Source organism: Heteronotia binoei, chromosome 4, assembly GCF_032191835.1.
Source record: "Heteronotia binoei isolate CCM8104 ecotype False Entrance Well chromosome 4, APGP_CSIRO_Hbin_v1, whole genome shotgun sequence".
NCBI lineage: Eukaryota > Metazoa > Chordata > Lepidosauria > Squamata > Gekkonidae > Heteronotia > Heteronotia binoei.
The window spans coordinates 103555890-103582906 of NC_083226.1; the positions used below are offsets into that span (position 1 = coordinate 103555890).

Consider the following 27017-nt stretch of genomic DNA (forward strand, 5'->3'; position numbering starts at 1 on the left):
AAGAGGCTGCCTCGCGAGAGAGAGGGACAGGAGCCATAGCACAGCCAGGAGGGAACGGGGGCCTGCGGTGAAGTAACCCAGTGCCCACCCCCCTGTTTCTGAGACCTCCGGGGAACGCCCCAGAGTGCCCGGGTGGGGCAACGGCGACGCCGGGGGACCGGGAGGGGCACCAAAGACCCGACAACGTGGTGGAGGAGGCGGGCACTCTCCCGAGCCTAGGACGACCACGCCCCCATATTCCGGCCCCGCCCGGGTGGCACTCAAGCCGAGTGGCGACCCCAACCATTGAGCCGGAGTCCAGCGAGTCGTCGACGGACGAGTCAAGTGAGGACTCCGTGATACACGTGGGGCGGACCGCCGCCATGGACACTAACCCCGCCCCCGTGGATTTGGCCCAGTTTGGGCAGTGGCTCGCAGACCACCAGGCGCAGCTCCTACGGGAGGTCACCCAGCAGCAGACGGCGGCCCAAGCCACCCTCGTGCGGGATCTTCACCAGGCGCTCCTCGCCCGCCCGGAGCCGGCGGGGCCAACACCATTCGGCGCCGGGAGGAGCCCCTGGCCCCCTCTAACGAAGCTGGGGGCGGAGGACGATGTCGAGGCATACCTGGAAGCGTTTGAGCGAGTGGCTGAGGCCGCTCATTGGCCCAGAGAGCAGTGGGCCTTTATTTTGGGACCCTACCTGACCGGGGAGGCCCAAGCTGCCATGAAGGCCCTGGAGCGGGCTCAGGCGGCGGACTATACAGCGCTCAAGGCAGCCATCCTGGACCGCCTGGAGATCACGCCTGAGGCCCATCGCCAGAAGCTGCGTTCCTGGCTGCCTACGGGGGAGACGCGACCACGCTCAGCAATAGCGACCCTCAAGGATGCCGCCACCCGGTGGCTCAACCCCACCACCAGCGACGGGCGGCGCATCGTGGAGCTGGTGGTAGTGGAGCAGCTGCTGCAGGTGCTGCCGCCGCGTACCCGCCATTGGGTGGCCTGCTGGAAGCCAACCCGTCTCAGCGAGGTCCAGGAGCTGTGGGAGAACTTTCAGGCCGCCGACCACCGCGGCCTGCCCTTCCGCGCAGAGGGCGGCAAGCCAGGGAAGGGCTTGCCCCCACCCGGCGGACGGGCCGCCCCAGGGGCGACACCCGGGAGGGCGCCCGGGGCCGGAGACCGGGGGGGCCGGGCGCGGACGCCGCCGGCCCGTGCCACGCCGGGGTGGTGGAGGCCCGGAGCACGCCCGGCGCTACCCGGACTTGGTCTACGCCCCGGAGGCCGCGAGGGGGAGAAGGAGGGGCACCCGCCGCCGGAGGCCCGCCGTCCAGCAGGAGAAATAGGGCCCTGCTTCACCTGTGGCCAGTGGGGCCATCTCAAACGCGAGTGCCCCCTGATGGAGTGCGACGTGAGCTGGGAAGAGTCCTGGCAGACGGCTGAGGCGGGGGCTCGCCCCCCCCCCTGGACGATCCCGGTGTCCTTGGGAGGGCGGCAACTGCAGGCCATGGTCGACAACGGCAGCTCGCTGTCTATGATACGAGCCCACTTGGTGCCCGCCCCGCTGCCTGTCATCCGCACCGCCGCCATCCGGTGCGTCCATGGGCACATCGAAAGAAGCCCGGTGGTGTCCATCCCACTGAAATACTTAGGCCGCTACTGGAGCGTGCCGGTCGCCAAAGTAAGCAGCCTGCCCTACCCAATACTGCTCGGGCGGGACGCTCCGCGTTTTGGCGACGTAGTGGAAGCAGCCAACCCCGGCCGACCAGGCCAGCCTGCCGGGGCCGGTCATGATGACGCCGCCCCCGCTGGGGAGACAGAGGACAGCGACCCCGGGGAGGGCCCGTCCAACGCAGAACGTCCCGTGGCGGGTGGCCGAGAGGCGTGGCCGGCGGACCCGCAGTTCGTGGAGGCTCAGGCCGAAGACGAAGAATTGGAGGCGCTGCGGCGGCACGAAGCAGTCCGAGACGGGGTGGTTGTAGACGAGCGCCGGAGCCGGCGCCTCCCTCGAATCATCCGGGAAGAGGGCGTGTGGTTCAGAGAGGTAAAAGGGCGGCTGGGCCCCGGGAAGCAGCTGTTGGTCCCTCACAGGTACCGGCCCGAGGTCCTGAAGGGCGCCCACGACCACCAATGGGCGGGCCACCAGGGGGTGAAGAGTACTCTGACCCGGGTGCTAGCCAACTTCTTCTGGCCTTCCGTAGCCCGGGAGGTCCAGGCCTACTGTCGCTCCTGCGGTATCTGCCAACGCCTCGCGTCTAGGGCCGAGCCGCAAGCCCCCCTAGCCCCCTTGCCCATAGTGGGGGTCCCGTTCGAACGAGTGGCTATGGACTTTGTCGGGCCCCTACCCCGCACCCCGCGTGGGGCCCGCTACATCCTGGTCCTCATGGACTACGCCACCCGGTACCCGGAGGCTATCCCCCTGCCCACCATGAAGAGCGCGGGCGTGGCCAGGGCCTTGATGCACTATTTCGCACATGTGGGGTTGCCCCGGGAGATACTCACAGACCGAGGCACACCCTTCACGGCGAGCCTCATGCGGCAGGTGTGCCAGGCGCTGCACATCAAGCAGCTCTTCACCTCCGTCCACCACCCCCAGACTGACGGGCTGGTGGAGCGGATGAACCAGACCCTGAAGGCCATGCTGAGGAAGACAGCATATGACCACCCCACTGCCTGGGACCTCTATGTGGACCCGCTGGTCTTTGCCATCCGAGAGACGCCCCAGGCATCCCTGGGGTATTCCCCGTTCGAGCTGCTGTACGGGCGGCAACCCCGGGGCATCCTGGGCCTGCTCGGAGAGCAGTGGGTGCAAGGCAGAGCAGTGCCGGGAGAGGCCCCGGAGGAGTACGTCAGGCAGCTGCAGGGACGCCTAGAAGACGTGCGGCGGGAGGCCCGGGAGAACCTCGTACAGGCCCAGGAGGTCCAGAAGAGGCGTTATGACAAGGGCGCTAGGGCCCGCGGGTTCCAGGCGGGAGACGATGTCCTGGTCCACAGGGGAGCGATGGGCCAGAGCCAGGGGGACCCGTGGCGGGGACCCTTCCAAACCACCCGAGTCCTGGGTCCCCTGACGTACGAGGTCCAGTGCGGGCCTCGTGCTCGCCAAAGGAAGACCCTCCATGTGAACAGCCTAAAGGCCTGGGTGCGGCGGGAGGCGCAGCTGGAGCAGGGGCTCGTGGCCGAAGATCCGGGCGAGCTCCCGGACGGAACCCTGCCCTGGACGACCGCGGGGGGCGCCGGGGGAGGCCCGGTGTTGGACGCCGCTCTCACCCCCAGCCAGCGACAGGAGCTGCAGAAGGTCCTGGCCGAGTGCCCGACGGTATTCTCCGACCAGCCGGGCCTGACCACCCTGGTCAAGCACCGGGTAGTAACCCCTGCAGGCCAGGTGGCACGCGCCCGGTGGAGGCCCGTCCCACAGAAGCGCTGGGACGTGATCGCCCGGGAGGTAAGGGAGATGCTGCGCCTCGACGTCATCGAACCATCACAGAGTGAGTGGCGCAGCCCGGTGGTCCTGGTGCCAAAGCCTGACGGCAGCGTGCGCTTCTGTGTGGACTATCGGGAAGTGAACAAACTGGCCAAATTCGATGCCTACCCGATGCCGCGGGCCGATATCCTAATCGACCAGCTGGGGGAGGCCCGGTACCTCTCCGCCCTGGACCTCACCAAGGGCTATTGGCAGGTGCCCATGCACCCGGCCGACAGAGAAAAGACCGCTTTCGCCACCCCACAAGGCTTGTTCCAATTCAAGTGCATGCCCTTTGGCTTGAATGGGGCTGCGGCCACATTCCAGCGGCTGGTGGACAAGGCCCTAGCCCAGTGCGAGGGTTTCGCTCGGGCCTATATCGACGACATCGTGGTGTGCAGTCCCACCTGGGAGGCCCACCTGCTCCACCTCCGCTTGGTACTCCACGCCCTGCAGGCCGCCGGGCTCCACGCTAACCCGCGGAAAAGCCGCCTCGGCTTCCAGGAGCTAAAATATCTAGGGTTCCTGGTGGGGAAAGGCCAACTCCGACCCCTGCCCGAGAAGGTCGTCACCCTGGAGCAGCAGCCCCGCCCGCGCACCAAGAAGCAGCTACGGCGCTTCTTGGGATTCGCGGGCTATTACAGCAAATTTATCCCCAACTTTGCGGCAGTGGCCACCCCGTTGACAGACTGCCTGCGGAAGGCGTGCCCGAACGTCCTCCAGTGGGGGCCAGCCCAAGACGCAGCGTTTGAGGCACTGCGTACGAGCCTCTCCCGAGACCCCGTGCTGAGAAACCCGGACTTCTCCCAGCCCTTTGTGTTGCACACAGATGCTTCGGGGACCGGTATCGGGGCAGCCCTGCTCCAGGGGGGCCCTGGGGACGAACGCCCGGTCCTATTCATCAGCCGCAAGCTCCTGCCCGCCGAGCGGGCGTACTCCACCGTAGAAAAGGAGGCCCTGGCGGTCAAGTGGGCCGTCGGGGCATTGAAATTCTACCTCACCAACAACCCTTTCCGGTTGGTGGTGGACCACGCCCCCCTGCTGTGGATGTCGAGGATGAAGGACTCCAATGACCGAGTCCTTCGCTGGTATATGTCTCTTCTCCCCTTTTCTTTCACAGTGCACCATCAAGCCGGGGCCGACCACCGCGTGGCCGACTACCTCTCCCGGGTCTTCGAGGAGGAAGCGGAGAAGCAAGGGACACGGGGGGGGGTGTGTCCCGCCCAGCCCGGGCAGGGACTGCGCGGAGGAGACCCCCCGGCGCCTGCCAGCCGCTCCAAGCCCCCGGCATCGCCCCAAGAGCCCCCCCCACCTCTCCAAGCCCCTGTGGAGGCCCCACCCCTCACCTCGACTGACGGGGCGAAAGCAGCCACCCGAGCGACGCCTCCCAGACGGCGAGCCCGGCTTCGAGTCCGTGAGGTCTGGCCGGGGCAAGACGCCGGAGAGCAAGAGGGAGAGCCATTCAGCTCGTCGCAGCACGAGACGCTCCCTTGCAGCACGCCGCTGAGGGCTGGGACGCCTGAGGCACGCCCAGTCAGCCCGGCCCCGACGCACCTCTCCTGGGCGTCTGGGGCTTTGAAGGGGGGAGGAGCCAGAGAGGGGCAGGTCCTGGGAGGGGGGAGGATGGGTCGGGAAGCATAAAAGGAGGGAGGGAGGAGGTCGCTGAGGAGAGCTGGCTGATGCGCAAAGAGGCTGCCTCGCGAGAGAGAGGGACAGGAGCCATAGCACAGCCAGGAGGGAACGGGGGCCTGCGGTGAAGTAACCCAGTGCCCACCCCCCTGTTTCTGAGACCTCCGGGGAACGCCCCAGAGTGCCCGGGTGGGGCAACGGCGACGCCGGGGGACCGGGAGGGGCACCAAAGACCCGACACAGGGAATATTCTATATCCACACTTCTTTTCAGTATGTCAGATATTTTTTCTTTGTAAAAATGTGTACCTACATTTTTTTAAACATGTGTGTTGTGGTTGAGAAATGTCTCCTGTGCAGAGAAGAGAAATTATGCAAGGAGAAGACCATTCCATGTTTTCCCCCACTCTGGCTTTGTATTGTTTTGTACCCTTCATTTCCAGTGATGAGGTTCATGATGGCCATTATTTCCACATGTCTTTTGGAGGGCTTTATCCACATCTGCACATCCCAGGTTCATCCAAGTGATGCCGTTTTCAAGCCTTAATAAGTTCTGTATTCTGGGAAAATTCTCTTCAAGATATCTATCACCTTGGGCTGTCATTTAAGAGTTGTAATAAAATATGTAGTTTGGCTACCACAGCAAACTCCTCTGATAGTGTCCAGCCATGTAGTTCTTTTTCTTAAGGTTGATTTGCCATATCTGACTTGCCATGGGGCTGCTACCCAGACAGACTCCCATTATTAACAATTTGTGTTCTGCCATTACATTTAGAAGTGCTGTTAGCACAAGAATCACAGAGATAATCTCTTTCACCTTGCTAGAGAAATCTGAAGTTGCTAGAGGATACCGTCAACATTATAATGATCCCTGTGATAAGCCCTTCTAAAATTTTATGCTTGGGGTGGTGATCACTCACCACAGTAAGTTTAAGGAAATAAAAGTTTCATTCTCCAGAAACTTAAAAACTACCTTTTAATCTGTTTTCAATGTTGAAAGACATTGGACTTCATATTGCCTTTAAGTCCAGTTTTTATTTAGAACAGGTTCCTTATCTCAGGCTATTTTCAGTCTTATACAATGGAAGCTTATTGTCAAGGAAAAATATTTTATAATTTGCTACTGCATTAGTTTATTCAGATTGTGGAATTACAAGTTTCTGTAGCCATATAGTGATTTAAAATGTTTTCTTTGCAGTTTATTTAGTTTCAGGTTGCACTGGCATCACCTGTTCAGTCTTCCATTTAGTTTGAAGGGTCCTCTACACAAAAGTAGAGTCTGCCAGAAGTAGTCGTCTCAGTTTTGAGCTATAACTGTGTTTTCTCCTTAAGCTTACTTGTACGGTCTTATAATTGGTTTGACATTTGTGAATGCTCTGTGGTATGAACAGAAATCTTAAGCTATAATTACATATTTCATAAGATTTTTGTTTCTTCCCTGTGCTGAGGGAAATGCATAAACTCTCATAAACTGACAAATTGCAGACTACTTTATAAATACTGTGTAATGGAGTCTCATGAGACTTGTGCTTGGTTCATTTAAAATTCTTCTTTCCAACTTTAGAAACCGAGGTATAAATGTACTTGCTGTATAATTGCATTCAGCATACTTTAAGTAAGACAATGAATTCACACAAACAAAACTAGAAGCTCTGGAAATAAGCTCTGGTGGTTTAATTGGTAGTTTTGTGTTTTTTCTACATGCCGACAACACAACATGGCATTCACATGGCAATTTTGCCCTTACTTGTCTTGCCTCAAGCCCCTATGGCCACCATTCTCCCATGCCACTGGATAACTTTCAGGCTTTTGATAAAGTTCAATGCTTTTGATAAAGTTCCTTATCAAAGGCTCATTAGTTAGCTCGAGAGTCATGGGGTAAAATGACAAGTCCTCTTGTGGATCAAAAACTAGCTAATTAATAGGAAACAGAGAGTGAGTATAAACAGGCAATATATTTTAAAAGCTTAAGAACGTAAGAGAAGCCATATTGGATCAGGTCAATGGACCATCCAGTCCAACATCCTGTGTCACATAGTGGACAAAAAACCCAGGAGCCATCAGGAGGTCCATGAGTGGGGACAGGATACAAGAAGCCCTCCCACTGTGTCCCCCACCAAGCACCAAGAATACAGAACATCGCTGCCCCAGACAGAGGGCTCCAACAATACACTGTGGCTATTAGCCACTGATGGACCACTGCTCCATATCCAATCCCCTCTTGAAGCTGTCTATGCTTGCAGCTGCCACCACCTCCTGAGGCAGTGGATGTCAAATAGCATCTCACCCCCCCCCCCCCCCCTGAATAATCTGCTGTAATCTGTTGTGTCACTGGGCTATGATACCTGCTCTGGATCTGAGAGCAATAAATATTAGCATATAGGAAATTCTTATAGGCTCTGTCCTCTCTTTTTTCTGTAGCTATATTGTGCTGGGACACTGAATTTTTTTATAATGTTGCCTTGTTTTTTAAAATGATTTTATAGTATTATAGTTGGTTTTAATTGTTGTGAATTTTCCATGTTGTAACCCTCCCTGAGCCCACTTGTGGGAAGGGCAGGGTAGAAATACATACAAAACACATTTTCTTAGATGTAATATAACTGAATTGACCACATTTGCTTCCCTTGGTCATTTTAACTAACAGTTTGCTTAAGTGTGCTTGTGTTGTTTTGTAGTTATAAGTGTTACGAGATGAGGCAAGGAAGACTGCTTTTTTTGTATCACCACAAATCGATCACCTTTGCTATTACTGCAGATGTCAAAATTTTACCAATCAGAAATGTGGCACACAAGGCACTGGTAGCATTTCAAAACAAGATTTGATTTATTTAAAACATATTGGCAGGGAAGGGATGGGATTTGTATAGAGATTTCTGGGATTTAGAATCTGTGGGCAGACAGAACAAAAATGAATACAGAACTCCTTCACAGACAATTTATTTCATAAGATACAGAATTTCCCTCAGATGTCACAACACTCACTAACTTTGATGTTAAAGGTTTATATTTTTATAATTATTCTAGATCTTTGAGGAACTTTCCCTCTTTCTAATCACACAAGCTTGAGGGTATCTGCCTCATCCCTTGGGTTAGAAGACTCAGGTCTCTCACTTCTAGACCTCTTTCCTCTGGAAAACTAGTTGTTCTCTTCTTGGTAAGAGCAATAACTCCGCTCTTTGGTGTGGAATTACTCAGTAGGAATGATGTTTGCTTTGCTTGTACCCCACAAAGATAGGGGAGGATCATGCAATCAGCACACCAACCTGCCTCCCTATAATTCTGATGACACAAGATTACAAGATCCTTACTCCCGTGTTCAACTCGCATTTTTGCTTTCTTAGATAAATTTATTCTTGACAACTGCTGAGCTGGTATTAGACATGACCTCATGGGCAGATGTCTTCCTGTTAGTGCTTTTGTCTGTTCGATGCTGTAAGCTGGTTTATTTTTGGCGCAACTGATGCAGAGATAAATAAACCCTTGCTCAGAGAGGCAAGGCAGACGCATTTTTCCGTCAACACGCGTGTTGTGTGGTTCATTCCAACACTTTGGCACCTTTTTGGGCCTTTCTCTGACACCTCAAAACCCTTTGTGAAGTCCTACATTGGAATACTAAGCTTAATATAGGAACCTTTGTTCCTCTCAAGATGTATGTCTTTTTTTTTGGTACAAAATCAGAGACTGCCCTTGATTTTTGGGATCAGTCTCCCACCAGAGTCTCCAGTATTCAGAGCTACACCAATTTCATCCTGAAACTGACTCTGTTTCTGTGACACACTGTCACACACTCTAGAGCCTCACAAGAGCCACCGCACTCTCTGCAGACCCTCTTTAAGAGCTTTGCTGACTCCCAGCCATCACAGTTGGACTGTTAGAAGCAGTTGCCCAATCACAGTGAATTCCATAATATGCACTGCCCCTTTATCATGCACAGGCTTGCAGTTCATCACAGTAAGCAATGGTGGATAGTTTTTTCTTGATTTTGTGTGATAACATCTAATGCAATCAGTGCAGCAGTAGCTGTGCTAGCTTGTTATCTTTTGCATGATGTGGAATTATCCTATGCATGAGGATGTTACTGTCTCTTTTAATAAGACTACTGCATATCAGACTTTCCAAATGTGGCAGTTTTGATAAGTGGTTCACTATGTTTAACAAAGTTGAAGGACAATTGTTCCCCTAGATTAGGGTATAAAAAAAAGTTGTATGAAAAAACCCTACTCCTCTGCTGTAATAGCATGCTACTGTGAACAATCTGAAAAGATGACTTAATGAAATGTAAACAAACTTCCTGATCTATTTTTACACACCATGTTAGACTGGTGAGCATGACATGCAAATGTTTCTCATTATATACATATAAAAGGATTTTAATCTCACCTGCATTAACGCTCAACCTCCAGGTAGAACCTGAAGATCTCCTGGGATCACAACTGAACTCCAGACAACAGATCTCTCTCTCCCTGGAGAAAATAACTGCTTTGGAGGGTGGGCTTTATGACATTATATTCAAACAAGGCCTATTCCCTCCCCGAACTCTGGCTTCCTTAGACTCCACCATAAAATCTCCAGGAATTTCCCACCTGAAGCTGGCAACTGTAGTCAGAACTGGACCAGTGACTTCTCCCTCAAAGGCCAAAATAGGCCTGGAAAGGGCCTTCCCCCCACCTTTTACTGAGAGAACCAAGCTTGGTTGCATTTTACTGACAGAAGCAACAGCTTCTGCCAGTTGCCTAGCAATAGCTACTGCCTAGTAGCTTCCCCAGTGACCCAGTCCTCATCTTTTCTGGGTCTGGCAGTGGGTGGGGGACAGGGGAGTTAGCTAATGGCAGCCCAGAGGTGGAGACTGATGCGTGATGAGCCAATGGTTTATGGAGAGCATCCCTAACCAATGGGAACCAGGGCTTTTATTATAGAAAGGATGTATAGAAATGTGTATTCCTCCCTGCAATGAAGCCTGTCTGGATTGGGGCACCCATGAGCAAAGAAGAGCATTGCAAACAGTTCCTGTTGCTGGATCCCTGCATCCAAGGTTGCACGTGCATTTTCTTTTTTATGGCTTGGGCCTGCAAACCCTGCTGACCAGCACTGATCAGTTCTTTTTAAATGTGTACCTGGAATGCTACAGCTTTCCCTTCTCCTGAAGCGGATGATTGGTATTGTCAAATTTGGCTGTGTTAACCATCAGTTAAGTAAGAATATCCTTGATGCAGGCTATTCCTGTGCAGCACATGTATGTTTGGATTTGAGTCTTAGACTAAGCTGTGTACTTTTTTTGCTTAAAGAATATGCCATTTCAGAAATATTGTAAGTTTAATCATAATACTGAATTAAACAGGCTGTATATCAAAAACAATGTGATCATTATTTATTGTATTTATTTTTATTTTATTCAATTTAAGCTCAGGGCAAGTTACAGGTTATGAGAATACAAAAATAAAATTTGATGTATAAAAAGGATAAAATCCAGTATAAATAAAAAAGTTACTGTATATCTTCCATTACAATTGATTTTTATTTTCTGATCACTAAGGAATAGAATCTGGCCACAGCACAAGATGCAAAACTTTGAGAGTCTTCTAGGAGAAAGTTACACAAAGTTTCTGGCCTAATTTCAGATAAAATTGCAGAGGATTAAATTTAGACAAAAGTGGTAATGTAAGATGGGACCATTCTTCCTGGTAGAGTTTACAATACAGAAGGACATGGGTAGTGGATTCCACCATATTGGACTTGCATGGACATAACCGTTCCTATGTGGGCACATGCAAAAATTTGCCTTGCATCACAGCAGAGGGAAGTGTCTCAAAACAGGCCATGGAAAATGCCCATCTAGGGCTTGTAAGTAATATCAGACAGGTATGGGGCAGTTTTAAAATTGGGCCAAAGTTTTAAATATCTAAAACTCTTTTGAAGTAAGGCATCTTAATTTTGTAATTCAGTATCAAGAAGCCTTTGAATAATAATTGTTCTTCCCTTGTTCAGGCTTCTAATAAAAAGATCTTCAGGGTTTAGTCCAATACATTTAATTTTTTTAAAAATTAGTGTGGCCCAGGCAGGATAAGGGTCTGAGGCTAAAAAAAAAATGCATCAAGCCTTTTGGATTGTAATGAATTTTCAAGAGATATTGCTTGTTCCCAGATTTTTGGTTCAACCCTGGGTAAACTAGCCTCTAGTCTGAAAAGCAGAACCACTATACATAACATATTTGCTGTCTCTATTTGTTGTTTTTGAATATGGAAGAGTGTTTTTTTAATCTGCCAGGGTTGCCAAGTCCCCAGCTTCCTGGAGCAGGGGACTTTCGCGTGCATGAAGTGCACTGGCGCGATGATGTCACCTGGAAGTGATGTCATCAAAATGGCAGCTCCCCTGTGCGGCTGCTCTAGGTATTTCAGGGAAAACTCTATGGTTTTCCTGGACGCTCTAGCTATTTGGGAGGTAAAAACTCCCAAGTTGTACCATAGAGTTTTCCCTCCCAAATGGCTAGAGCATCCGGAAAAACCATAGAGTTTCCCCAGAAACGCCTAAAGCAGCCCTGCACAGGGTGCTGCCATTTTTATGATGTCACTTCCGGGTGACGCCATCACGCCAGTGTGCTTCGTGCATGTGAAAGTCTCCTGCTCCAGGAAGCTGGGGACTTGGCAACCCTGGCAGGTTCTGGTCACCACACCTCAAAAACAGATATTGTAGAATTGAGAAAAGTGCAGAAAAGGCAACTAAAATGATTAAAGGAATGAAACATTTTTCCTATGAAGAAAGGTTAAAATGCTTGGGGCTCTTTAGCTTGGAGAAATGATGACTGAGGGTGACATGTTAGAGGTTTACAAAATTATACATGGGATAGAGAAGGTGTTTGGCCACCAACATCAGTTTTTTATTCTTATATTTCTGTAGAACAGTTTTACTCCAGTGGCACCTCTCAGACCAACAAAATTTTATTCTGGGTGTAAGCTTAAAGGTGACACTGAACTCAAACTTTGTTCTGTTGTTTCAGACCAGCACAGCTACCCACCTTAATTTATAGTTCTGTTTCACATACATATAGGTGCCTATTCTGTTTAAATCTACCTTTGCAGAGAGAGACTGCTTGACATAATACATGTAGTACCACAAACAAGAAAATGATTAATCATTAATTTCATTCAGAGAACCACTCTAGACAAAATGTTTTGTCTTAGCTTTTCCCCATATTGTTAAAAAGCCAGGTATGTTAAATGATAATTAATTAGTATAAGGCTTTACAATTATCAAAAATGTTCTGAATTTGCCAGCTTAAATCTGTTTAGAAATTTTGACAAAGAACGTCCAACTCCTTGAAGGTAGCCTTTGTAGATAAGCTCTAGGCAGATTCCTTTGCCATATACTTTTTTTAGTTCAAAGTTTATAGGTAACTACTGCAAATAAATATATTTAATCATTGTACTGTGCATGAAGGAGGCTGTGAATTGCACATCTAACTGTAACAGTTCAGTCTTTTCTTAGTAGACATTGTGGCTAAAACAAAATAAAATTGTCACTGCAAGGAAATAATTTTTGAGGAAATCTACTTATCGATGTGCCTGCACTTAGTGTTATGAACTATCCAAAAGTCCTTTGCATGGCACCTGGGACAAATAGAAATTGTATCTTGGTGACCATATGTTCACTCTTTTTCATTCATAGCACATTGATTGTATTTTACCTGTCTGTGACGCAGAACTCTGTGTGCCAGCCTGATCTCATCAGATATCGGAAGCTAAGCAGGGTTAGCCTGCCAAGGTTGGCCACCAAGGAAGTCCAGAATTGCTAGGCAGAAGCAGGCAATGGCAAACCTCCTCTGAACCTCTGTTGCCTTGAAAACCCATAAATCAGCTGCAACTTGATGGCCCTTTGTATCACCATGAACTTCTTGGAATTGGACTGTTTTGATAGCAGGTGCTGTTGCCGTGATTCAAGGGATCAGCATGGATGTGAGGGCTGATATGTTTTCTGGTGAGCACTGGAAAAAGGGGCAAATTGAATGTGATTCCTGGTATTAGCCTATACTGAGCACTGTTGGACATTTTTGAAATTACTAGCACCATACAGTCTCCTGGTTGTTCCTACATCTCAGTGGTGTTTGCTGACAGAGACATTAATCTGCTTTCCTCCTAGGTACTCTTATATACCTGTATAAAATTAGTTGGGCTTATTTGGTACATTCCTGGTAGGGTTGCCAACTCCAGGTTGAGAAATTCTAGGAAATTTGCAGGTGTAGCTTGGGGAGGAGGGCAGAATTTGGAGAGGGAACTCAGTAGGGATGTGATGCCATAGAGCAGGGGTGTCAAACTCAGGAGGGTTGGATCTGACACAAATGGGACTTTGTGGGGCCAGGCCATGTGTGCAGGGGTGGAATTCTAGCAGGAGCTTCTTTGTATATTAGGCCACACATCCCTGATGTAGCCAATCCTCCAGGAGCTTACAAGGCTCTTTTTTGTAAGCTCTTGGAGGATTGGCTACATCAGGGGTATGTGGCCTAATATGCAAAGTGTTTGTTAAAGTCCACCAGGGAAGACAACCTTTGAAAGCCAGAATGGCCTAAAGGAAGGGGATTTGCCATGCTAGTTTTCACAATCAGACCTATGTGGTGGAGGCCATGGGGTATCTGAATAAAAAAATATTGGGGTAGAGGCAAATTTAGCACCAGACTGTGGTTTGGGTTTAGGTTCATAAAGGTCTGTGTGTTTCTTGTAGTGTTTTGCATTTCCCAGTATCATGATTCTGTATAAAAACATTCCCAAGTGGTTTGCCTTATGCACAGTCAGTTGTTCAATCAGTGGCATTTCTGGCATACAGCATTTTCAAGGACACTGTACTGCAAACATGCTCCTAATCACATTCTGAATTACAAGTAGACATGGAGGGCCTCCCAGTGTGTTTTCATTCTCTTTCTATTATCAGCTGGAACTTTTGGCTCTTGGTTTTAATTAGCCTCTGCACCTACTCAAGTCAGTGTTTCTACCACCGTGGGCACATTCTGTTGTTTGGAGGGGGGAACTCTTTCATTTTGCCCACTGAATAAAAATGTATTTAAATTGCCAGTAAAGTTTTACAGAACACAACAAACTCTAATCTCATTTAAGAGATAGCAAGTTTGCCTCGAGCATTTTATTAATCACCCCCAAGAGCCTGTTGGTCAGAGTATTGGAAGGTAATGCATTTTTCATTAATGCTGTGAATAAATAACACTTCAGTGTGGCCACAAGAGGTTAACCATTCAGTAGTCCATGTGAACCAAGAGCCTGGATGTTTAATTAACAATAATCTTGCTTTCTTTGACAACAATGATTAAAATATGAGAAAATGTAGTTTCAATACAGAAATATTTAGAAAGCTTTCCTGATTTTATACATGGTAAAAATGAAGATTAGAATCCAAACTGTGCAACTAGTTCCAGGTGCTAAAGGAAGCATTGAACTTCCATTTCTCAGGCAATTGATCCTAATCTTGTTTCACATGGGCACTTTCAACCTGAAGGTGAGCTACATTTTAAGAAAAAAATAAAAAGGCAAAACTCTTCCTGGTGGATGCAAGTTTTGGGAGTGCCTTTTTGGATTTCACTTGTTGTCTATGAACCCTTTCATAGTTTTGTATGTGTGGAGGGAGTGGATTCGCTTGGAGTGGGGTTTTGGAGGAGTATTTTGGGCAGGATGGTGGTGGTGGAGGAGCAACTAGTGGTTTGGTATCAGAAGAGCTATTGTTACTCATTTGGGACTGGAATGAGTGGAATCAAAGAATTTGTCTATGATTTCTTGATCACAGAGATCTGGTGTAGGTGATGTTTTCATTCAGACTGAGTTCCTGGGTATTTGACTACAGCCAGGTTCTCCAGGGTCCCTCCTTGGCCTTCATGTGTATGTTCCTTGCTATTGTGACCCCTTCCTTGTCTTTCTCTGTGGTGCTTCCCTACACTGATGTGCCTTCTTGTTACCTAGCTATATGCCCTTTTCATACATGTCGTTTGTGGAGGGTGAGCCAAGCTGCACTGCAGCACAAGCACCCCTCAATAATGCTTGGCACCTGTGACATTGTTGTACTCTGGGCACCCTGTGCCAGGCTTGGCTTAGTTTGGCAGCACTTTGGATAACCTGCCTCAGCTACAAACACACTGTGACCCCAAGGCTCAGCACATGTAAGCCTTGAGCAATGTAGATAAGTATGCCTTCATCTCTTTGTCTCTGGCTAAGATGTGGACACCTAACTAATCTCATCATCCTTTCGGCCTCCAGGAAATGCATAGATTAAGATTGATTCCTCACCGGCATTAGCACCACGCTCGCGCTTCTCCTTGCATTGGCACAAGCCATCGATTCCCCACCAGTTGCTCCACAGCGCCTCTTACTTTGGGGCTCCTTCCCATTCCATCACGGCAACCAGAACTCAAAAAAACCCAGCATCCTGTTGCTGCGACAGTAGTAGGATGGAGCCGTGACATAAGAGGCGCCCATGGAGCAATTTGTGGGGGATACATTGCTTGAGCCCTCCCTCTCTGGAGTTATTACTGGTATACACTTTGTGGAGATCCTGCTCCATAAGAGTTCTACCAGGGTCTGTCTCTGCTAAGTTCCCTTATAAAAAGATCCGCAGCATTTCTGGTAACATTCTTTCTGAGGGTATGGTACACTGTGATCCAAATGCTGGTTTTTCCTGTCAGTAGTGCCCCTTCAGAGTCAGCACCCTCCTTCTTCCCTGTTCTGTAATCCCTCCTGGTGCACCAAGCTGCTGTCCAGCCTCTCCTCAGAGTGTGCTTGAACCTTGGAATGTATGGACCATTGCCCACTTGATGTCCTGGGTCTCTCACAGCCATTGCTGCCTCAGCCTGGGGTTCCTCTGCTTTGGTACTAGTTTTAGTCCGGCTGCCTTGCCTCCTTCTCGCATGGTACTGCTTGGACAATATATGTTCTTTCATTTTGCAAGCACATGACATAGTGTTGCGTTAAAATAACTAACTCTGCTTTGCTGACACCCTTTTCTGGAGTAGATAATTTGAAGTGTATGCTTGTAAACCTTTCTCTTTTCTCACCATTATTGTGTGATATTATGGAAGATTCTGTATTCTTGAGAGTTCTGTACATAGATTACTCTTACAGCAATATGGCATGGAATGCAGCAGTGTTAATTAAGCTAGCAGAATTCCTCTGGGAATGAGGTTGTTTCCATGGTTGAATATTTAGCATCGCTTGTGGCATTTTTAATATGAAAGATTATTGAAAATAAATGTCTCCTGTTATTTGCTCCCTGGTGTTTCATTGTTATGGTACCTCTTCAAAGAGCCTTATAAATATTTTTAATTTAATTAAATAATAGGTAATTAATAATGAGAAAGAAAATGTTTTCAAGACACGAAGAGATTATTTCATATCAAAATATATATTAGTTGCCTGCATATTATGTACACAAAACAATACATATGCATCAAATATTATAGAATGGAACCTTGACAAACCCCCTCCCCCCAATCCAACGGTGCCACTGCTTAGGGCATAGATATTCAGGTGGATTTCAATTACATAATTTTTTCTTTCAGATAGTCAGGCTTGTGCTTACATTGTCAGCACAGGCAAAAATGGAAACTCAAGATGTAAGCAGAACTGAGATAGGATTAAGTTGTAACTTTATTATAATTGTACAGAGGCTTGGCATTATGATTAGATGGCAGAAAACTTGCTTCTGAGTTCAACCAGAAATGATGCAAGGAAATGACAGACAGACTGTGAAACTGCAGCTAGCTGCTTGGTTCTACTGTGTGGTATCTTTTTTGTTTTGTTGTAGAGCATGCAATCAGTAAGGAGTTTCTGCACCTGTGTCCACATTTGTGTGTTAAGTGCTGTCAAGTTGCTTCTGACTGACAGTGACCGTATGAATTAATTACTTCCAAAAAGTCCTATTGTTAACAGCCTTTCTCATGTCTTGCAAACTGAATGAAGTTCACAGGTCCCACATATCATCTCCCTGCCCAGTGAAAATTAAGAAAATGAAGCACAGAATCATTTGCAAGATGCAAAATCAAAACAACAAACCTGGCAAAGTCACTTAAGCATGCCCATCCCAAATCCTTCCCTAAGATGTTTAACCATCATCAATTGTTAGTGATACTAAGCACAGCCATGCTGCTATGTCAGTTACTAGGCAGTGTAGAAGGTGTATTTTGAACTGAGCTGAGGGCCAGCCTTTTGTTTGAATGTACAGTTGGGAAGCAGACATGCTTTATATCAGGAGTGGCCAATGGTAGCTCTCCAGATGTTTTTTGCCTACAACTCCCAATCAGCTCCAGCCATTGGCCATGCTGGCTGGGGCTGATGGGAGTTGTAGGCAAAAAACATCTGGAGAGCTACTGTTGGTCACCCCTGCTTTATATATCACTCCATGCCCATAGCAAAAATGCTTGGGTAAAGGACTACACACTGTGGCCTGTAGAACTGTGCATAGTTTGTACTGCCTGTTGCTGTAAGTAGGATCCTACTATGTAAATTTTGCATTGTTTAACACGTCATGTTAATATTTATGTTTTGTTTCAGCTCTATTTCAGATTTCTGGTTGGTTCAAGGTTTCTTTGTTCTGGCTTAAGGTTTCTGCATTCCAAATCCCATTGCCCTGTTTATTGGATGTTGTATCCTGTTCATTGTATTGATTTACTCTGTGTAATCTGCCTTAGTCCAAGTAAAAAAGGCGGGCTATAAATAATGTAAATACATTTTTTAAAAGGCAGGATGGGACACAGTGGGGCTGATGCAACGGGCCTATATTACACGACATATTTTTTTTCTTTTTAGTTAAACTTAAAAAAAAACCCAATATACACCAAATGCAGTCAAATATTCACAAAATCTTAACCCTTTAAATCCCCCTCCCCAGACCAAAACCTATAATAACAAATCTATACCATTATCCTAGGACACGCAAAGTTTAAGAAGTAGATACAATATTATCAAAATAAAAAGCTGCAAAATAAACTTCCTACATAGAGAATACATACTGACAAGTTCAAAAGAGCTCAGTTTATAGAATGCATGGAATGCACAGGGTGAACTAACTTCCCAGAAAAGGAAGGTGAATGGGAAAGGGGGAAATCAAACAAACAAAAATATACACAATAAAGACAAAATGCAATAGTAAAGGAGTGTCACTGCTGTTAGAAAAATATCAGAGTACGATAAAAATTTGTTTGATCAGTCACAGTGTCTGGACAGATTTCCCACCCACCCTCCATCCTTCACTGTTCCCTGAATTTGACCAAGTACCAATACTCAGTTGCATAACATAGCATAGCATAACAAAACATGCAATATAACCAAATAACAAAATATACAATTCAAGGCAGACACAATTAAAAACCTAATACAAATTCCAATATGCTAATTCTAAAATTTTAGACTTAAAATAATTAAATATTTTTAATAATTGCCTAACAATTTTTTCCAATGTCTTATAATTGATTTAAAATTGCTGTTGTATTGTATTGTTTTATTGAACCATGGATTTCCATGCTTGTGAGCCGCCCTGAGCCCGCCTTTGGCGGGGGAGGGCGGGATATAAGAATAAATTTATTATTATTATTATTATTATTATTATTATTATTATTATTATTATTATTATTATTATTATTATTATTATTATTATTATTATTATAGCTAGAATAGTAAATGTCGCCACCTTTAAGGCAATTTCCTGGTCCCTATCAGTTAAAAGCTTATCTAAATAAGATTTGGTATTCCTCCCTGAAAGCTGACTACAGATTGGGGATATAAAGGGCCATCCAAATATTCTGATAAAGTTTGCTCTCAAATAGATTGTACATGTTCCCTTGTCTCTATCTTCCCCTTCCTGTAGATGCGCAATCTTTCTTCATAGGGATGCTTTTTGTATTTGTGACCGCTGAGGATAGTAAATCCACTCTCACCTTCCTGAAGGCAGTGATGGCGCTTAGCAAAATAAGAATTAGTCCTGCTGTGTAACAGATTCAGTGAAAGGAGATTATATTTGAGAAATTTGACTTGAATGTTTATGCTTAGCATGGTAATCAGATTCTAATCATGAATATATATTAGACCATATATTGGTGGGATGACTTCCTTGGATAATGTATGAACAAGCTAATCCGTATTTATTCATATTCAGTTTAAATGTATATTCAGCTAATGAAGGTCTTGGTTTTTATCTTGGTAAATATTTGCAATATTAGCCATTGTTAAATTAGGACTCCTTGCTTGAATGTACATTTAGCAAATTAGTTATACATAAGATCAGCCATTTTATTAGCATAAATATACAGTGCATTAAATTCCATGATAAGTCAATATTTTAGATGCTTTGCACATATGTAATAGCCAGTCATCTTAAAATTCAAGTGCAAATGTCTGACAAATGCAGCCTGACAGAATTTATCATTCTCTCTAGATCTCCAAAATGGAACTTAGTGTAGGGGTGGGGAGATATTATTGTTGTATAACACTGTTGTTGTATCAGGAACAGATAATTTCAGTAGAGGCAAGGATGGCAAAGATTTGGGAAAACTGAGAGTTGAATGTAGGAGGTAAATGTAGTAAAACATACTTAGATTTCAAACTGGGAAAGGGGACGAAGGGGTTAAGCTGTATGCTTTTCTGTGTTGATGCAGCAATCTTCTTCTCCATGCCCCCACTGGCAGCCCAGTGTTGTTCTAGTGTGTTGGTGATGGCTGGATTTATCTGGGAATGTGGCAGTGCAAGTGATAGATGCATTGGCCATATGTTATCTGACTTCCAGGCATCATTTCTTAAGACAAATACAGGTAATTTCCATTCACTCAATTTCTAACTGAAACTGAACCAATCAGTTTTGTTTTCTCTTTTTAGGAATTAGAGTCTGTTTTGAACCAATTCCATTGGTTCAAAAGAGAAACTCAGACAGAGGAGGGACAGGCAGGAAGGTGCCTTCCTATCCCATGCTAGAGCACCACCCTATGGCATGCAAAAACAAAGACTTGCAAGGGGTGAAGTTCCAAAAGGATGCATAGAGGTGTAACAGAAAGTTCTGAGGTGAAATGAATTTTTTTTCATCTTTAACAGAATAAGGAAATAAGAGAAATCAATGGCTATATCTAAGAAAGTAAATTTCGGCAAAAGAAGATCTACATGGGCAGCCATGTTGGTCTGAAGCAGTACAACAGATTTTTTTGAGTCCAGCGGCGCCTTTGAGACCCACAAAGTTATTCAAGGTGTAAGCATTCATGTGCGCACACACTTCCTCAAACACATTGGAAAGGAGGTTAACAGTTCATATATATAGACAAATTCCTCTACATAGATGAACATCACGTTAGCATACCACTTAATGAAGATGTTTTGCCAAATGCAAAGGCCAAACAGCAATGATAAGCTAAGTTCAAAGGGTCACCATATGTTTGGATTTATTGGGGGAGGGGACAGCGAAGCAATAAATGTGTCTAAATAGGAGAAGGATGTGTAAAATTGTCCTCAGTTATTTTGCTCCACTCAGGCATGGAGATAATTAACAGCAATATATTGGAAGGACACTTTTACACATCTGTCTCCTATTTAGACATATTTATTGTTTCACTGCCCTCCCCCATTACATCCAAACACATGGTGACCCTGTGAACTTCACTTATTATTGCTGTTTGATCTTTGCATATGTCAACTAGATTCAAAATTTATTCTTTTGAAGAAAAACCTGCACTGCACATAACAATGCTACTCCCAGGTATGCTAGCAAGTTTTTGGTGCTCAGCTGCCTATGCTGGTGGAGGAGAGGCTGTCATCTGCCCTGCAGAGAGGACCTTTGTGGAATGTTGTTATAGTGAGGAATTTCCCCTCAGCTATTTCCCATTGATAACTTGCTGAGGGAGTACAATTGCTATTAGTGGAAATTTGATTATCCAATGGTGTTGCCTTTTTGTGTTCTTTACCATTTGTAGGACAGTCAATATAAACAGCAATTGTGTGGCACTTTAGAGATTGTCACACAATGGATATTCTGTTATAAGCTTTCTTGGAATAGAGATTACTTCATCAGATGCAAATGACATCTAATCAATGAAAGTTCATTATAAAACACAAACCTTTGGGGTAGCATAGCAAACTTGCTAGATTTCTGGAACTGCTTAGAGGTGTAAGCTAGAGGTGTTAGAGAATAGAAATTCAGTAGCAAATGTTGCATTTATTGAGCTTTGACTGTCATGCAGCTTTAAAGGCCCTTGGCTTCTGTTGGAATAAACTGTAGCACTTCTACAGATCCATGGGATTTGTGATTTAAGGAGCATATACTATGGAATGCTTTGGTTTGGCCTGGAGTGATCAGGTTTACTTTAGCCTTTAAAAATATTTGAAACACCTAATAGGATGTTTTCATTTCTATCAAAAGAAAATCCATCTTTTCTGAAGGTTCTAGCTGTCATTTTTATGATGCTTATGGAAACCTGCCTTTCTGGTTTATAGTGTTGTTGCTGATCTATAAAACATGACTTTATGACTCACTTTGAACAATTCTTTGTTCTCTCTTGAATGTATTACTGATGGTATTTCAAATAAACTTGTTTTTTCTTTAAGAATGCAAGCCTCTAGCAAGTTTTATCTTAATATGAAGCAAGCTGTGTAACTTTAGAAATATCTCCAGTAGTAATTGCTCTCTTTCTGACTCACTCTGATGGAATTTTGTACTTGGGCTGTTTATAATATTTTTGTTACAGAAAGTAATTTCCCAACAAATCATGAAGTGATTCTTCTGGCTAGTAGTTTCCCTTTATGAAAAGCTGGTGTGTATAGGATTATATATTATGCATGTGAAGGTGTACTCTAACTACCAGAGGTGGTGCTTTATCTCATAGAGTCATGTGCATCAATAATGTTTATCAGCAGGTAAAAAAACACAGTTTGTTGAGGCTTCTACTTCAGTAGGCAGCAGTCTGCTACATCAAATGCATTTGATGGAGCTGATATAGAAGTTATTTCAGTGTTGTAAAATATGCTGGGATGGGGCCTGTGAGAAATTTGAAGAATTTAAATTATATTGTAAATCCTTGTTTAGTTAACTGTATTGGGCTAAATTTTAATTTTCACCTGAAAATTAGCATTATTTTCTTTAAAAGTCAGTGTAATTTTAACACTCAGTGATGAACTCAAATAAATGAGTTTGTTGCTTATCTTTCAGTACTATTAGCAAAGTTCAATGAAATGAACTTGCAGTTGCAAGGAAATAAGGTCAGCCTTATTAAGGCCAAATCTGTTATCTCTACATTTATTTCAATGTTAACTATATTCCATTGCAATATGGGCTTTTGCAAGCTATGCCAATTTCCAAGTCTGTCTGAGCTAAAAGGGAAAAATGGGATACAAGAACATATGAACATATGAAGCTGCCTTATACTGAATCAGACCTTTGGTCCATCAAAGTCAGTATTGTCTTCTCAGACTGGCAGCGGCTCTCCAGGGTCTCAAGCTGAGGTTTTTCACACCTATTTGCCTGGATCCTTTTTTGGAGATGCCAGGGATTGAACCTGGGACCTTCTGCTTCCCAAGCAGATGCTCTACCACTGAGTCACCATCCCTCCCCGTTGCATGTTTGAGCGAGCTGATGATTTTATTTTGATGTAAATTCTAGATTAGGCGATAAATCCATTTTCAGATACTGAAGAAGTTGGGGGTAGTGGAAGAGGAATTAATTGAGCTATAAAATGACATTGAGCTGAAGCCGAAGTTTAAGAAATTATACTGTGAGTTTTGATAATAGAGGGGAATTTTTGATCTCTGTCCTGCAAGATGGACAATGGTTAAAAAGCCCCTTGTTGCATGACCAACATCATATTTGGTAAAAGTAGTTTTAGTGTGGTCATTCAACTTCTCTCCAAAGAAATCATCTCCAGATTGCCTTTTTTTTTTATTTATTAGCTTCCTGGACCAATGTTCTTAACATAAAACAAGACATCAAATGAGAAAATCATCTCCAAATTACTAAATGTGGTGATTTAAGACTTCTTCTAAATGATTTAAAACAGACAATGGGTAACTGGTATCATTTCATCAATCCTATCCATTGCAGTAAGTATTTACTGCACAGTGAAATAGTTGGTATCTAAGATTCTTGCTAGATGACTATAAGATGTTGTTATGAGGTTAAAATGAAGGAAAGGAGAATGATGTAGGCCACTTTGGGTCCTCATTGGGGAGTTATTTCAGTATGAATGAAGTAAATAAATAAAATTTGACCCATTTTTTGATGTGATTGTTTCCCAGTTTTTGTTTTATAGCATTTTGATGCCATTTGTAATATTTTAATGCTGCTTTCACATAATTTATATGCTTTTGAGCATGTGCCATTCAAAATTTAAATTTAACAGGAAAATCTGATCTGAGACAATATAACAAATAAAGTCTTTTGAGTTTTATTAACTCAAGGCAGAGGCAAAAACAAATGGGAATGGTTGAAGTAAAACAACGAGGGAGCAACATTTAGTGATATCTATACTATCATGTTCATTTTAAAATATAAGCATAAAAAAGTAGTAAGAAAAACCATTAAGGATGCATTGATGCCCTTTTAACAAGCTTTAGCATCAGGATGGAGTATTGGAGTATTAACATGTAATGGTATGTGACTTTCCACTGGCACAGTAGCTGATTTGACCCAACTCATGTATTTATTTTCTAGTACAGCAGAAGTTGGAGATAGGCCAATTCCCCCCTCCCCTGGGCCTGAAAGAGAATGCTTTAAAGAGATTTATGCAAATAGAGAGCAAGATATCAGAACTGACAGAGCAAATCACAGAATGGCATTTTGACAGCATAGCTCATGGGACCAGCAATTAGTGACGTGTAAACATATTTGTTTGATAGTCCTACAGAATGACTTCAGAGCATATGAGAATCATTTCTTGTCATCGAGATTTTTGTTGAATACCAGTGTGTCTGTATCTAACTAATAAAGCACCCTCCTGAGGTACACAAAGCTAGCTGAATGCATGACTGCCACTGTGGAGCTTACAAAGGACTAAGCACTTGCATGAAAAAGCTCTGTACATTCTTTCCCACAGAAGTCAACGAAAGGGTCCGTTGTCCTAGGCTACGTATTCCGGCATTTAAACCTTGTGGAGATAGATTACTTTGGACTCCGTTACTGTGACAGAAGTCACCAGACGGTGAGTAAAACCACAATAGATTTTTATTTGGTAAATGTTACCTTGTTGGTGACCCTTTTTCAGTCATGTATCATTGCTCATTGGGAACCTTTCCTGTTTATGTACAAATAAAGGAAAAAGGAAGAAATACTGGACAAATTTATAGGTATGTGGAATTATCACCCATGGTATATCATCAATTACTTCAGAAAATGGAATGATAAAAGTAAAAGATAATTCAATAAGAACATGATAATATATACAATCAGGACTTTTTTGTAGCAGGTGCTCCTTTGCATATTAGGCCACACACCCCTGATGCAGCCAGTCCTCCAAGAGCTTACAGGGCACTTAGTACAGGGCCGACTGTAAGCTCCAGGAGGATTGGCTACATCAGGGGTGTGTAGCCTAATACATGCATACATACCACCTTTATTAGGCATTTGTTCATAAGTAACAGGACTAGCCTATTATGCAGAGTTGCTAATAGAGTTTCTCTTACAAAAAAGCCCTATGTACAATAAGCAGTGGAATAGACTATAACCCTGTTATACACAAACTAAATAAATACATTTGCCATTTCTGAATACATCAAACTTGAATTATGTGGCTCTAACTAGGCAGTTTTTCCTGTCATCACTTTGGTGCCAAACCTCTGGATTGATTAATGTATTAGGCTCTGTTGAAGGCATAATTGTGTTTTCCAGGTGGAATTTATTCCTGGGTTGGCATCAAAGGTTCTTGGACTCAACTGAACTGAGGAGTCATATATGTAGATATGTGAAATACAGTAGGTAGAAGTTTACAGTAGGTAGAAGTTTACAAAACACTGTTTCTCCTGTGAATCCTTGAGGCCTGGTTCACTGACTCAAGATGAAGTGTTGACAACATATACCTTGGTGTTGAAAGTGAAACATGGGGATTAAAATGCTTGCCTGTGGTCTCTTTCTCTCCTTCATGCTCACTCTTGTCTATCTATTAAGTTACTGAAATAGAAATTCAGCCTAGACTTACAAGTTCCAATGTATTGTCTCAATGTACCCTTGTTAATTAATGCTTGATTACTTGAAGAAGTGATCATTCTGAAACTGAAGAGATCCTCAACATTGCTGAGAGAAAGCAGCACTTCTGCACAATCAACATATAGTACCCTTTCCCTTTTTAGAACATCTTGGTCTGATTCTCACAACAAAGTTGGAGGCAGGTTTGGACACTGTGTTTGGAAGACATGAGAAATCATACATTGACCCCAGTCCAGTCAAATTGTTTTGTGTACACTTCCTGATGTTACAAAGGCCCACCCAGGAGTCAACCAGGCATAAATAATCCCTGTCAGATCACTGGCAATCCTCCATCAGGGGAGGGGGTAATTGAATCCATTCTAGGGGGTTTCATCTACTATGTGGTGCTCCCAGCCAGGCAATTGAGCATCTCACAATATCACACTTTTTCCCTCCTACATACTTCCAGTACTGTACTAAAGAGAATGGTAAAATTGGCCCTGTTTCTGGAGTATTAAGTCACTTTAACTAAAACGTGTTAGAACACTGTATATTATGCTCTTAAATTCAAGCATGCTTATAATATTTTATGTAAAAAGGTAAATCAAATAATCAAAAGATTATTTCAGGTCTGAGTGTTGTGGTATGATAGGTATTTTGATGATTGGCATAACAGTGAATGGAAAGTTTTGAACCTAGTTAATGATTTCTTACATGTGAGTCCAGAGTGTTTTGCCCTAAATTTGACCCAGTTCATCATCTTAATGTGGGTTTTTTAACAATGTAGGAGGATTTTTTGTCTTATTAACGATAAACGTGCATAAGTAGAATGTACAGTTGTTTTCTGTGCAGCTTTACCCCAAAACAGTTTTAAATGCACAGATTTTGGCTACATTTAAAGTAACCACATTGTACATTTCTGTACCCTCTGCTTATGCAACCCCTTTCTTTTCAAATCAGGTCTCTGTCTCACACTGGGTTGTCTGTTGGATTTATTCTGTCTCTGACTTCTCTTTTCCCTGTGTATTTTTAAATATTTACTCTTCTTGGGCTTCCTCTGTGATTATGGTTGGCTCTGCCTCTCAGAGGTCAGCACCTTTTGTCAGAATTCCAAAGGTGCCCACAGGCCCAAAAAGGTTGGGGACTCCTGTGCTAAAGTGTCAGACTAGAATCTCAGTTGAATTCCTGCTCTGCTATGGAAGTGTGCTGGGTAACCTTGAGCCCCTTACACACTCAGCCTAACCTAACAAACAGGATTGTTCTGAGGATAAAATGGAGGAGAGGAGAACAATTTAAGCCACTTTGGACCCCCATTGGGGAGGGCAGGGTATAAATACCATAAATAAAATAAATATATGCTTGGGGACCTGCATCTTGAACCATTGTTGTGAAGTGTAGGTAGCTGCTATAAATCTATTTCAAATGGCTGCTAGGTGGAGAGATCTACCTGGAGATTATATTCCCTTCTTCAGGAACATTTTTAGACAGTGGCTAGGATTTGCTTATTTATTACATTTTGTTGATTTATTGATGTTCCATTGGCCAAATAACTATTTAAATTAATTAAAATAATTATTTCTTTGTCACCATTGTCAAAATAATCAGAACTTTTGCCCTGACCTGGCTAGCCCAGGCAAGTCTGATCTCATCAGATCTCAGAAGCTAAGCAGGGTTAACTCTGGCAAGTACTTGGATGGGAGACCTCCTTGGAATACCAGAGCTGAAGGCAGGGGCAGGCTTTATTCAGCTACCTCTCTGAATATCCTCTATACTCCTAAGTAGGGGTCAGTCGCCAGAGGTTGACATGACTTCCAGGTACATG

The 27017-nt window shown here is 44.6% G+C and overlaps 1 protein-coding gene across 1 annotated transcript in view; it reads left to right on the plus strand.

The window, feature by feature from the left end:
* EPB41L4A (erythrocyte membrane protein band 4.1 like 4A) overlaps positions 1–27017 on the plus strand; it is a 213040-nt gene that overhangs the window by 66776 nt on the left and 119247 nt on the right. Inside the window, exon 3 of the mRNA XM_060235611.1 lies at positions 24111–24215. Coding sequence (XP_060091594.1) covers positions 24111–24215 — 105 coding nt within the window. The remainder of the gene's footprint in view (positions 1–24110; positions 24216–27017) is intronic.